Source organism: Martes martes (genome assembly GCF_963455335.1).
Source record: "Martes martes genome assembly, chromosome: X".
NCBI lineage: Eukaryota > Metazoa > Chordata > Mammalia > Carnivora > Mustelidae > Martes > Martes martes.
This window is the reverse complement of record NC_137897.1, coordinates 118,603,129-118,614,246: the sequence shown is the minus strand read 5'-3', so window position 1 is coordinate 118,614,246 and position 11,118 is coordinate 118,603,129. Positions and strand designations below refer to the sequence as shown.

General features: G+C 40.9%; 1 protein-coding gene across 3 annotated transcripts; it reads right to left on the bottom strand.

Moving 5' to 3' along the window:
* Positions 1 to 346: 346 nt before the first annotated feature.
* VMA21 (vacuolar ATPase assembly factor VMA21) lies at positions 347 to 10,359 on the bottom strand. Of its 3 annotated transcripts, none has more exons than XM_080795845.1 (4): positions 10,149 to 10,359; positions 9,748 to 10,027; positions 4,759 to 4,868; positions 347 to 4,164 (listed from the first exon to the last, which is right to left on the bottom strand). In XM_080795845.1, exons 2-4 carry the CDS (start codon positions 9,855 to 9,857, stop codon positions 4,022 to 4,024), a joined length of 363 nt encoding a protein of 120 aa, XP_080651971.1. In that variant the 5' UTR covers positions 9,858 to 10,027; positions 10,149 to 10,359; the 3' UTR covers positions 347 to 4,021. The 3 variants fall into 3 exon arrangements, with proteins under 3 accessions (XP_080651971.1, XP_080651969.1, XP_080651970.1); XM_080795843.1 differs by having other exon boundaries at positions 9,499 to 10,008; XM_080795844.1 differs by having other exon boundaries at positions 9,748 to 10,008.
* Positions 10,360 to 11,118: the final 759 nt, after the last annotated feature.

Sequence of the window (11,118 nt, the reverse complement as noted above, 5' to 3'; positions counted from 1 at the left end):
TTACTTACTTAGCCACAAATATTACTCCTTTAGCAGTATCTGAAGCCCATTCACTCCCAAATGAATTTTCTTTAAAAAGCCACAGGGCAAGATGCTGCTTTCTTTCCCCACTGCCACACCACTTCTGATGGGGCCACCACAGAGGGGGTATAACCAGCCCTTCCTGTCTCAGTACCCCTCAGAGACCCCCACCAGTTTGAGCACCTCTGGTCTACAAGTATTGCATAAAAGCTTACCCTTGACAACTCTATAGATTTTATATGGTATAAACAGAAGCAAATAAGTGTTAAAAAACAGAGATGTTAATAAACTTACTTACTATTCATTCAATCAGGACACATCAAAGTCGCATTACGAACACTTTTTTAATGACAACAGATGGTAAATTTATACAAATTACAGGCTGGAATATAATGGATACAAAATCCATCCAGGTAACAGTTAGAAAAGTATCACTTACAAAAGTAAATCTGATTCAAGTGGCTAAAGAACTCAAGCCCCCCATTTCAATAATTACACACAGTTTTCAAAATAGCGCATCTAATCCCCATCCCTAGTCAGGGCACTATTCAAAGACTACAGCATACTCAACGACTCTACTGAGTTAAAGATTCTAACATCTTCGGCAAGGATGTCAAGAGACATCTCGTAGCAGGTTCACTATGCAAAACTCAAACAAGAATATGTGAACGTTCTTTGCAAACTGTAAGGTGCTGTGCAGATGTTGTTAGCTATTGCTATTATTGTCCAGTGAGAGTCCACTGAACTTGAGAAAAAGGAAGACTAGCATGTGTAACTGACAAATATGACTGACAGAATACCTTAAAAGGAATGCAGAATCCATTCTCAAGAACATGAAGCAATGAAACAGGAAAGGAAAGTATGGCCAGGAATGAGGGTAAATTGGGGAATTTCAGACTATTTTAATGGATATATAAAGGATTTGACTATTCATAAATTACATGTAATAGTTATCGTCAGATTCCCAAAGTCCCTGAAAATAATTTAGCTTCTCAGGTGACCCTTTTCCCTTCTGCCAAATGAAGAAAGAAATCTTGTCAAGTTATCAATGTGTTGCTTCAGCCAGCTCTCGCAAAATTCATCTTCAATGTAAGAGTAGAGTCTGAACTAACAGAGTTGTACTCCTCTGTTGGAGGACACACATCGCTTGACAGCCAAGAAAATCTGCTGCTGACCTCAGACAAGTGACAAATTCTGTGCCACTGCTGAACCATTTATAAAGTGGGCCAACAATGGTCTACGACTTCACTTGATCATAAATAAAACAATAAACACGAACTTGTCTAGAGATGAGAAATACACACTAGATAGTTGTTTCATGTACCTTTGGCTATCATCTTTCCTTGTGTACACCTTATTTAACTGTTTTTACTGGTCTCCTTGGGTACTCTTAGCTGTACATACAAAATTTATATGAAAATGGCAGATAAATATCAAACATGTCAATCAGCTGGCTCTTTTGGCAAAGGTAATGAGATTTTTATGATGAAAATAGCCTAATTATTACAATGTATATGGTAGAGTTCCATGAAATAGGAGGTTTTAAAAAAGATGTTTAAGTTCCTTCAGTAACAGCTCAACACGGAATTCTGCTGTTAATACGTAAAACAGTGTCTATCCACTTGAAGAGCTAATAACATCAGACGCATTCTACAACACACTTCATTTTCTAGCACAACAGGAAAGAAAAGATTATATTCTGGCAGGTGGACGCAAAATGGGAGGTGAGATGAGGAAGGCAATGTGTTTATCAGTAGCTCGTGCTGACACTTCAAGTTACGCTTCCTAATTGAGGTTATTCTTACAATCCCTTTTCAAACAACAGTGAACATAGTCCTATCGTAAAACACATACGAGGGCTCAATTGTAGCTTTCCTTTCTATACATCCTGAAGTACGTACATTGTGCAAGAGGAAATCAGTGGGACATCTTGAAAAATAAATCTGTATGTCAAATACCATATGTCATTTCAACAGCAGCGAAGTAGTGAATTAACAGAACTCCGGAAAAAAATTAACTGGTTTGAAAACAAGCCTGTACTTTAACAATCTTAAATATCAACTCTAGCATCCAATTCTAACTTTCAAACACTTGGTACCTTTTCCAAGAGTAAATTACAACTGCTTCTGCATGAATCTCTGGTTTAAATACTTGCAGAAAAACACCCATATCATTTTCTACTCAGCAAACATCTGAAATCAGAATAATCTAACGTTGGACATTCTTATTTCACAAACAGCATGAGACCTCAAAAGTACAAAACCTTGGCATTATAGAAAAGAAATTAGGTGGACAACAATTCTACGTGTAACAAGGTTTCTAAAGGGACAACCATTTAGAAATCTACCACACAGTACCCCAAACTTAAACCAGGGTATTCTACAACTTTATATTAAATTTGTACAATTTTATACTAAAACTGTAGTCTTTAAGAAAACACTTTACAGTTAAAATAATGGCTTAAAGATATTTAAACTGCAGACAATATTTAACTATAAGCAAAAATAAGAGTCCTACAATAGTCATCTTTCACTTTTTCTCAACAATTAAACACAAATGCCTACTTACTTTTATGCCTAACCACCTCCCTATTCCTTTAGTCCAGCTGCACAACGAAAATAGGCGTGAACAGAAAAATCAGTAATGGCAAAAACAGCAAGGGCCATTGTATTAGGAATTGCCAGTAACAGGAAATTGGACTAGTAAAAAGGAGTAAGGGTAGAATGTGCTTTTTCAAGAAAATGGCCAATAATCATTCATCCGGAAAAATAATGTAAATAGCTGTGAGGCAACACAGGCAGAATTTGAACTTAAACCAAATGTTCAGTGTACTGAACTAGCATTAGGAAATGCACATGGAATATAAACCAAAATAATGTTTATATCCAGGTAGAAACATCACACAGAATTTAAATTCTTTTCCTGTTTCAATACACATTTTTCCAGGTGTGTTTTTAGACTGCACACAAGTAGTACCAAGTAGCTGGAAAGAACAGACTAAGGGTACCGAAGTAAAATGGCAGGGTCTTTTCCCGTCAGATAGGACCTCAGGATTACATAACTATATACATCTGGGGTATAACAGCTCTGATTAAAAAAGACTCGACTAGCAATCCCAGGAATACTTCCTGGATGATAAAAATAATCTACTTTCAGGAAGTATGTGAAAATGGGCACACCTAAATGTAAATTCCTACCATGTACACTATTGAAAAGTAGGAAAAACAAACTGAAAGGGAGTTTACACAAACCCTGTAATGAAAGCATTACTTCACTACTCAATGACATAGCAAAGCAGATCATTAAAAAGTTAGCATAAAAGCACAGGGTAGCCTGCAAAGGCTAAGTGCCCAGGTAGCTATCTTTTTGCTTTGCTGCCTAGATCCTTCAGTGAACCAGTCCTTTTCCACAAAACGGTGTGGGTGTGATCCGGCCTAGTCTTCCCATGAAATAATGTAATGAGAAAGATTCCTATTGACTAGGAATTACACTCGATGCAAAATTTTCAGTGACATTCAGATGAAGTCCAAAATCCACAATTCAAGCGATTTCGCACAGGAATTTACAACCTAGAATCCAATGACCTAGGACTTTAGTAATAGTAAGGGAAAGCGCTCTAGTGAAAACCAGCTCAGATTTCCTTCACTGTGTACATCTTAACAAATCCAGAAGTGAACCTTAAAACCAACCAAAAGACAAAATGCTGTAAAACATACTTGGTTGTGAGATAATCAAATTCTTCTCAAATGTATAATAAGTTAACATACTTATTTGTGACAAACTTAACGTTACAAATTCTCATTTGCAAATGAGAGGCTCGTACAGTTAAAACTGATGATACAAATCATTGCATTAGAAGGATCAAAATTTACACTAGTCAAATGTGACTCCTTCAGATTGATTTTAACATGTTCTCAACTTTATTGAAATCATTAACACCCCAGACACATTTACCATTTTTTAAAAATCAATTTAATGCTATCAAAAGGTGATGTTCAATTTAATCCTGTTTGCCTTCACGCCACTGTCGTGAGCCTTCATTCCAGGCCACATAAACAAAGAGGGCCAACACCACGTGGACGGCGACCACCGCAACAATAGCAGCATAAAAATAGCTGTCCCTACTGGACATTCCAAAGGCGCCTATCAAGAGAAAAAAAGTTTCCATTTTATTCCCAAATTTATTAAAGTGCAAAAAACAAAGCATACTGCTTTTTATTAGCTATATATATACTTAACCATTCAGGCAATTAAAAAGGATTATTTTGGGTGGTGATAAATCAAGTATTCACTTAAAGATCTGAATACCTCCTATACACAAGGAACACTATTCTGAGTGAAAACTGTAATGATCACTTCACTTACAGACTTCAACATACAAAGGGGGACTTAATTTTCTTTTTCTACTAATGTCTGCTACCAAAGGTACACTGCCCCAAATTCCTCCTCCCATGTCAGCCAAGTCTTGCTGTTGGAGGTATAGTAAGAGAAAGGACTTGCAAGCTATTCCACAGAACCATCAACAAATACACTGTCACGCTAAAATGACTCAATGATGAACAAGTTAATTTCACGAAGGAAGACTCACTTGAACAACATGATTTTCGAAAAGCAAAACAGAAACAGATGGAAGAAGCAAATTAAGAACACCCAGCTTACAGATATAAAGAGACCATAAACACATAGAATCTTAAAAATACTAAGGGGGAAATGTCTTGTTTTATCATTTAGGATTACCTTCAAAAACATAAGATTTAGTCGTGAAATATAACCCGATAGGTACAGTGATCATTAAAGCTGTGAAGAACAGGAGCGTCTTCAGGGTAGATGCTAATGAACTTTCGTTTCTGGAAGAAAGGAAACAGAGAGAAAATCAGAACCTGCACAGCCGTTTCCAACTGGTTTTGTGTCCACAGAAAAGATGCTGGAAACCCTGCCCCTGCCTTGGAAGCACTGGACAGAGGAAGAGGAGTCAGGAACTCAAAATGAGAAGATCCTAAAGACCTAGAGAACACCCAAGAGACTGCCATTCAGATCCAGTGTGAGAGGAAGTGTCAAACTATGAAAGTGGTTTGTAGTGTCCAAAGTGCTATGCAAGCATACCCTTATCACAGAATATATAATGGAGACAGTAAAGGAGAAGAGAGAAAAGCACACTATCAAGGGCCAGCTGGATACAGTACAAACAAGGCATGAGAGATCTCCAGAGAAAAAGCAGTCTAGAACAATTTGGATGCAGCTGAAGGAAACTTACTTTAATTTCTTTGTAATTAAATAGCTATAGTACAACTTAGATAGTCTTCATGCCACATGGACTCATTAAAAATTTAATGTCAAGGGGCACCTGGGTAGCTCAGTGGGTAAAGCCTCTGCCTTCGGCTCAGGTCATGATCCCAGGGTCCTGGGATCGAGCCCCACATCAGGGGTCTCTGCTCGGCAGGGAGTCTGCTTCCCTCTCTCCCTCTGCCTGCCTCTCTGCCTACTTGTGATCTCTGTCTGTCAAATAAATAAATGAAATCTTTTTAAAAAATTTAATGTCAAAACACATTCTAGGGGCGCCTGGGTGGCTCAGTGGGTTGGGGCCTCTGCCTTCGGCTCAGGTCATGATCTCAGGGTCCTGGGATCGAGCCCCGCATCGGGCTCTCTGCTTGGCGGGGAGCCTGCTCCCTCCCTCTCTCTGCCTGCCTCTCTGCCTACTTGTGATCTCTCTCTGTCAAATAAATAAAATCTTAAAAAAAAAAAAAACCACATTCTATTCAGTGAATTCCATTTGTCTGGAGGTTATTTTAAAATCAAGGAAATATTCCAATGGAGAAAGTTTTGATCCAGAATACAAGAAAACCATTCTGAAGAACGCAATCAAGCTTTTCAAATTTATACTTGAAGAAAAACAAGTCTGATAATCTGCTACTTAAAACATTAACACAAAGACTAACATAAAAAAGATTAGCATAAAAGCACAAACAAAACTGGATACAATAAAAATGTCCAAAATAAGAAAATGATTTCACAATTGATGTGTATCAATATATGGATCCAACAAAAAAATTTCTGACTATTACTCAGAAAGTCCTTGTGTGACAAATGAACAAGGCCAACTACATCATGTCTATCAGGGATCTGCAAAATAAGGCCTAAGGGCCCAATGCCTATTTCTATAAATAAAGTTTAACTGGAACGCAGACACACCCATTTGTTTACGTATCACCTAAGGTGGCTTTGGAGCTACAAAGGACAAGCTGAGTAATGGTACCAAACTATATGGCCATCAAAACTTAAAATATTTGCTATCTGGTCCTTTACAGAAGAATTGCACCAACCCCTGACATATACTATTCCAATTATGTTAAAAATGTGTGCAAATAAAAAAGTACTACAGATTAACATACAAAAATAAAGTTATTTCCCCATTTTCAAAATGTTCCTTAATGTTGTTTCACTGACTTTTCAGTAAGTCGATATGTCAGGATTTGTCCTATACATTGCTACGAATGAGCAGCACTACTGCAAAGTGAAGCGACAGTAGGTTTCCAACAACCCTGGACACATCTGTACCTCATACATACCACCACGTACATTGTAAACGCAGTAAACCCTATAGCTTTAATCATTTAGCTTAAGGTCCTTTTTTGTCTCTTAAATCTATCATCAGACTACCTTAACACACTTCACACTTTATGCTTATTATCAACACTTGAACTTAATTCTCCTTCTGGTAATCCTCAGAGGCTCCAGTTTTTGTCCGTATCTTTTTTTTTAAGGTTTTATTTATTTATTATTTGAGAGAGTCGGGGTGGGGGGAGGATCAGAGGGAGAAACAGACTCCCTGCAGAGCAGGGAGCCTGATGCGGGACTCGATCCTGGGACTCCAGGATAATGACCTGAGCCTAAGGCAGTCGCTTAACCAACTGAGCCACCCAGGCGCCCCTGTCCGTATCTTTAGGAAGGAGATAACCAAGCCTTCAAAGTCCCCCTCAAAAGAGCCTATCCTCTAGGCACTCTTCCTGATCATTCTGCCTGAAATGACTCATTGCTCTGGGATGCCATCACACTTAGCTCATACCTGTTATTACAGGACTTAACGTGCCACCTTGCTTCCTATTAGTCCTGCACATTTCTCTGGAGCCCTAGAAAATCCAGGCAAAGGGGTTCTTTTAACTGTGTAAATCATTAGCAAGGAGGTTTCTGGAAGCCCAGAAAAGAAGGGAACATCTCAAGTTTATGGTTTATAAACAATGGTTTATAAACTTTTTTGACTATTAATCCATCTTAAATGTGCTTAAAGTTTTGAGCACAAAGCCCAAATAAAGGCATACTGATTTTTTTGAACAGATCATCTACACACATATCATCAATTCATTACTTAAAATATAAAACATGTGCGAAACTAGATACTAAAAAGGATATGGTTAAAATAAATTCATGTAGAAGTTGTAATATTTTCTTTCCCTACTTCAGTGGATCATCTTTCAACACATCCTCCTACGATGATCACTGAGCTACACAATCCTCATCTAATATAGTTATGCTCCCTTAAATTGTTTCCTAGTAGTAAACTTTTAGGGAAATTTATTGTGTAATCCTCAAGAAGAATATGAGTAGCTCTGCAGTAGGTCTATAAAAATTCAACGTAAGTATTTGACCACTTCCTTCATGAATCCCAACAAAAAACCTGACCTGGGTGTTTCTTTGCTGAGTTCAAGTATGCGTTTTAGGAATGCAAAGTTAAAATATCTAACCTGATGAAGAAATAAAGCTTGAGAATCTAGAGAAAGGGAGTGTTAACTGGTTCCTTTGTTCTTCAGATCATCTCTCTTAAGTATGTAGTATCTCACCTGGCCTTCAGAAAACATCATTATTGAAAAGATGCTGTAATACCATACAAAAATGTGTTAAGGCAAACAAAAGCATTTACAATCCTACCACTTAAACCTAGTCTTCTCTTTTCTACATATTAATTTCTAGCCCCACACTCTTATACCAGGCATGGGCTCAGCTTAACAATTTGCAGTTTATTTTCAACTCTTTTTCACTTTTTTTACCCTAAGCTCCAAAATTTTTTATTCTGGGTTATGACCTCACAAATATGGGACTAAGTATCAAGTTAAGCACACAGACTTTTGAAAACTAGCAAACTTCCTCTAATGTTTACAGGACATTTTCTCTTTGGCTTCCCGCCACATCCCACCACAGCTGGCAGTTCTACAGGCACAAGCTTGGGTGTAACAGGTGAATTACTAAAACAAAGTAACTGGTACCATTCAACTGATTTCTTCTACAACTCTCTCATTGGGTGCTACAGAGACTTGGTAGAAATAAAGAACGAGAAAAATCCAGAATTAAAGTGGGCCTCAAACAATGAAATAACAGGATGAATCTTACTGTTCTCCCACTCTTTAAACCACCTATAGTTTACCCACTTAATAGGAACTTCTCCAGCAAGCACTAGGCAGACACAGCTTACCACTTCCCTTCTGTGGCAATCAAGACTTCCACTGCAAGTAGATTTCACTGCAAATTCCATTATGAAACACGAGAATAAGGTGTAGGAGGGCTACACTGTATTCTAAGTGTACCTGACAAAATTATCTGTTGGTATCCTCACCAGTAAAAAATAATTTAAAAAACATCTATACTGACATCATAAGAGAGAGAAAAGGATCACAGGGCTCCAAACATTACAGGCTTTGGAATCAGTGGGATTGGTCAAATACCAGCTTTAACACTTACTAATTGTGTGTCCTAACTGTGTGATCTTGGGCAAGTCACTTATCCTGAGTAACTTCATCTTCTTTTTTTTTTTTTTAAGGGGGAACAACACTTTCTTAATTTTACCAAGGTATGTAATAAAGAGCCTAAGTTGAGTCTGGCACAGAGTAGGTCATCGTCAAATGTCAGCTAAATCCCTCCCCACCCTTTTGCCTACCCAGGTATCATTGGCTAGGCTAGTGGGCCACAGTGGGCCACAGCCGTTCTACTCAGCCACTAACCCTCACCCTACTAATTCCCCCAAATGAAGTAGTCTCAAACCAGGGGAAGCCCTACTCTCTTCCCTTCGTTCATTCATACAGCAAACATTTAAGCCCCGACGATGCAGGCCCCGTAGGGGACACGTAGATGGAGAAGGCCGGGTTCCTGTCCTCAGGGAGCTCACCCTGCAGTGGGGAGAGATTGCAGAGAGCCACATCGCAAAACAGACGACAATGAAAGGAAGGGCTAGAACAGAAGCATGAGCTGAATGCCCGCCGACCTCTCCCCTATGACCCCAAGCCTCAGCTTCCGCGCGTGTAGACGATGCAGACCCCAACCTGCCTCCCTCCTCTCCTATCCCGCAGCCCGGCCCCGAGGGTGCAGACCTCACGCCCACTGCAGGCCAGCCTGCTCGGTTTGGGCCTTCCTTTACACCCCACTCCACGCCAGGGCCAGGTCGCCTTGCGGTCAGGACCCCTACCCGGCCTGGGGCCCGCTCGGGACTACCTGAAGTCGGGTGGCTGCAGCGCATTTAGCGCCGCTTTATCAAGGCGCTCCATGATGTAGCCGCGCCCGCAGCAGGTGCTGGGAGGCGGGCTGGGTTGCAGGACCGCACTCACTCCGCTCGGTAGGCGACCGGTAGAGGCGTGCCGCGCCGGAAGTGCCGGCCAGAGCCCGGCGGCGGGACGCAATGCGCAAGTGCGGCGCGCCATGGTGACGTTGAGCGGCGCCGGCGCCAGCGTTCACGTGACTTACCGGCTAGGGCTCCGAGGCGCGCGCTCTGTGAAGAGCTGTCTGTGCTCGAGGAGCAGGCCGGGCGAGTAGCCGAGCCACCCCACGTTGAGCCGGGACTTGCCTCGCAGCATGATCCTCCGAGGTGGACGGCGGTGCCGCCGCCCCCTAAGCGCGCGGGAGCACCTCTGGTCCCCCTCCGGAACCGCGTCGCCAAGCTGCGGTGTCGAGGCTACCCCAGCAGATGAGCCGCAAAGAGGGACGACCAGGCAGAAGACTGTGGTCCTAGGCAACCAAGCAATTTCTTTAGACAACACAAAAAAGAAGTGCACATTATTTCCCAGCCCTTGAGAAACGCCTCATTATTATTACCAACAGTGAAAGTCCAGCCATGGGAAAGTGGGAGGAGTTAGTTTAACACTCACCGGAGCTAGTCGATGTCAGAGCTGAAAGAGCTCTTGCTGAGAGTGACTCCCGGACCTGACGATGCCAGTGACCCCAACTTCCACTTCAAGTTAAAAACATTTTGCAGCTGCTCAGAAAGCTGCCAATGAGACAACAGGGACTCAAATAGTAAGGGACAGATGGGCCTCCCGGGCCCGCGCAACCCGAGAGAGGTATAAACGAAAACAGTGCGGTAAGCATAGGGTCAGGCTTGACAAAATAGGGTTGCCACTGGCAGCTAGTAAGAGGACAACCCTTACATGGTCAACGCCTGGAAAGGGCCGCTGACCACACATCTATTTTCTGCACCACATGGATACAAAGACCGCATGTGAAATCATAACTAAACAGGGCAGCTTAAAACAGCGACAAGACCTGTGGGCTGGGTTACAAGAAGCCTGGGTTTGAGTTCAAACTGATTTCCTCTCTGGCCCTCATCTAGAACCTTAGGGGGATAAGAATCATCTAATTCCAGAACGAGGGCAAAATTAAAATTTAACTGGGGTTGGCAAACTGTGGCCAGCTGGGTGAATACATATAGCCTGCCTGCAAACTGTTTTCCTACAGCCCGTGAATTAAGAAAGGGTTTTCCTTTTTCAATGGTTGAAAAAAATCAAAAGAAGAGTTACTATTTTGCCACACATGAAAATGGCATGAAATTCAAATTTCAGTGTCCATAAATACAATTTTATTGGAATTCCACCATACTCATTAGTTTGTATCATCTATACCTGCTTTCAAACTACAATGGCAATATTATGTACTTGTGACAGAGACTGTATAGTCCATAATATCTGGCCCTTCACAGGAAAAATTTTCCACCCCTGCTCTAGCTAATCACCCTATAATGAAGTTCTTGTACCCCTAGGGATCCATACTTGGAGTTTCTGAGAATAATTTTCAATATGTTAAAAAAAAACCCTAAAAAATTCCATGTATTTACTTGCCATA

Bases quoted from the DNA above. Each gene is read 5' to 3' on its own strand.
- VMA21 (XM_080795843.1), bottom strand. From the start codon at position 9,704: ATGGCGCGCCGCACTTGCGCATTGCGTCCCGCCGCCGGGCTCTGGCCG. The intron at 4,869-9,498 runs GTAGTCCCGAGC...CCTTTCTTCCAG, and splicing joins CTGCAGCCACCCGACTTCAG to AAACGAAAGTTCATTAGCAT. The intron at 4,165-4,758 runs GTAATCCTAAAT...TTCTCTTGATAG, and splicing joins TAAATCTTATGTTTTTGAAG to GCGCCTTTGGAATGTCCAGT.